Source organism: Saprolegnia diclina (assembly GCF_000281045.1).
Source record: "Saprolegnia diclina VS20 unplaced genomic scaffold supercont1.184, whole genome shotgun sequence".
NCBI lineage: Eukaryota > Oomycota > Saprolegniomycetes > Saprolegniales > Saprolegniaceae > Saprolegnia > Saprolegnia diclina.
The window spans coordinates 37,596-40,009 of record NW_008246251.1 but is presented as its reverse complement, the minus strand read 5'-3'; the positions used below and the strand labels follow the sequence as shown (position 1 = coordinate 40,009).

The following is a 2,414-nucleotide window of genomic DNA, read 5'->3' as shown; positions in this document are numbered from 1 at the left end:
TACACGTGGATTGTCATAGTGTACACTAGTTTTCTGATGACGGGCATTGCGTGCCTCGTCTTATTGGCCGCGACGGTGTCGACGCGCCGCATTCATGACCTCGATTTGCTCTCGTACCACCGCGTTGCGAGTGCGACGTGGGTGGGTCGCCCACTGCTCTTTCTACGGGGGGCGACCGCGCTCATCGTGCTTGGCACCGCCCCTCTCTCGTTTGTCTCGACCAATGGTATCTCTCACTTTGTCTCGACGCCGCGGTCGATGTTGGATGTGATGGTGCTCGCGGGCGAGGCAAATTGGGTCTCATATGTGCTGGTGGATTTCCTCTTGCCACTGCTGGGGCGCCGGGCACGCTGGTATGCGCCCCTTGGCGCTGCCATCTCGTGGCTGGCCACCATTCTCTTGGAGATATGTTGGCCGTTTGAAGCGATTGTGACGGTGCAGCAGTCGTGCACTGTGGTGATGCTCGGCCTCGATGCGCGCTGTTCGGGGGGCAGCGTCCAAATCGGGAGTCTGCACCGACTGTACCTGATTTGCAGCCTCCAATTTGCGTCATTGGCCCTCGCCGCGCTCATCGTGCGGCTGTGGCTCATGACCAACGAAGTGCGAGACCGTGGCAGCGATCTCTTGCCGGCCTCCGCCCAGGTCTTTCTAAGTGCGAGTCAACGCCCCACGTGGTTTCGCGACCCGACAACGACGCTCATGGCCGGTATTCTGCCGTTCGGACGACGCCACTTTCATGTCAACCTCTGGCAATTCGTGCGGCCTTCGCTGTGGCCGTCGTTAGGGACGCACGCGACAGGCCCCGAGACGCCATCGCTCTCGAAAGCGTGGCACGTCAAGCCGCGGACACTGCTGGGTATCGTGTACGTACTCTCGACAGTCATTGGCAGCCTCTTTTACATTTATGTCTCGACGGACGCCATGACCAACGACTTTTGGTGGGCCTCGTTCAACACGTCGGGCCACGGCACCTTTCTCGCAACCCTCTTCACGCAGCAGCTCCAGACCACATTTTCGATCCCACATCTGGATCTGACCAGACTCGACTGGAGCGACAACTCGAACCGGTACAATACGTCGGCCACGTCGTTCTCGGTCCCGATGCTGTACGCGTCCATGGTCCAGAACGAAGTCAACACGCTCCAAGCGGTCATTGACGGTCTCCGCCGCATGGACGGGTGTCTCTTGCCGTGGATCGCGACGACCTACTGCTACGTCGACTTGAACCGAACGTGGGAGCTGGCCGTGTCATCGTACCGCCAGTCGGTTTGTGATATGGCCAACGGCGCTGTGTATTTAGAGCCGATCCTGCGCAACGGCAACCAAGGAGATCTCGAGAAATGTTGGGGTGCGTCACTGACAATCGGTGTCTTTGACTATCTCGAGACCACACAGTACGGTCAGATGTGGCGTCAGTCGCTCCGCCGCCCTCCTCTTTCGATTGCCGACGAAGCCATCTACTGGCAAACGCACGGTCTTCGCTTCTACGAGACCCAGTGGCAAAACTACAAGTCGCTTGGCGTCATCGAAACGTACTCGGTGGCCAACGCGCTGGGCTTTGCGTATCCTCTCACAATCAAGTCGTCCAACGGGTCGCTGCACACGACGCAGCAGACGTCGTTCAAGATGCAATGGCCGCTCGCGAGTCTGCTCTGGGCAATCACAGTCAACAGTAGTGGTCTTTCTGGGAGCAGTCTAGTGCGTCAGAGCCCTCGATTTGCGTTTGCCAATCGCACGATCGCGTCGGTCTTGGCCAGAAACGGGTCCCTGACTTACCCTCTGGACATTGCCTTTGACATCGTCGAGCGGACGCTTGGCCCCTTCGGTACTATCTCGATGCGCCGCGTGGCGTATCCGGACGTGCTCGTCAACTGGAGTCGGTCGCTCACAGCCCGTTTCAGCGCCGATATGGTGCTCGCGAGCGGCGAGTTTGCTTCTGCTTTCGAGTCCATTGGCGGTGGTCTTATCGACCTGAGCATGGCGCCAGCAGCCTGGGGCGTGAACGGGCATGTCGGCGGGGACCTTCTCTGTCCGACGCAACCGCCGTCCGAAAGCGTATGCATGTTCTACACCAATCAAGGCGCTTGCTCGGTCAACATGGAGGACACGCTGAGCGTCGACGCGGTCATGGGCTGTATCGCGCTCTTGGCAGTCGGGCCGGACGTCAACGTCACACGCTCGTGTGATGAGATGACGCTGGCGGCGTCGACGCCGTGTCGCACGTTTTTGGAGGCGACCACCGTGTTTCTACACGTGCGCTATACGCTGGACGAACGTATCGCGATGGCGAGGGCGTCGACGGCCGTCGCAAAGTACTTCGCCAACGAGCTGCCCCTCGTACTGATTCAGTTTGTTCAAAGAAACCGTACGACGACAGCGCTCGTGCCGGCCTTGGTCTTGGACCCGAACGACGT

The 2,414-nt window shown here is 59.5% G+C and overlaps 1 protein-coding gene across 1 annotated transcript; it reads left to right on the top strand.

The window, feature by feature from the left end:
• Positions 1–36: 36 nt before the first annotated feature.
• On the top strand, positions 37–2,344 carry SDRG_17040 (hypothetical protein; the record flags this gene model as incomplete). The annotated part of the gene is made up of 2 exons (XM_008623272.1): positions 37–2,243; positions 2,329–2,344. 2 exons carry the CDS (start codon positions 37–39, stop codon positions 2,342–2,344), a joined length of 2,223 nt encoding a protein of 740 aa, XP_008621494.1.
• Between the last annotated feature and the right edge of the window lie 70 nt (positions 2,345–2,414).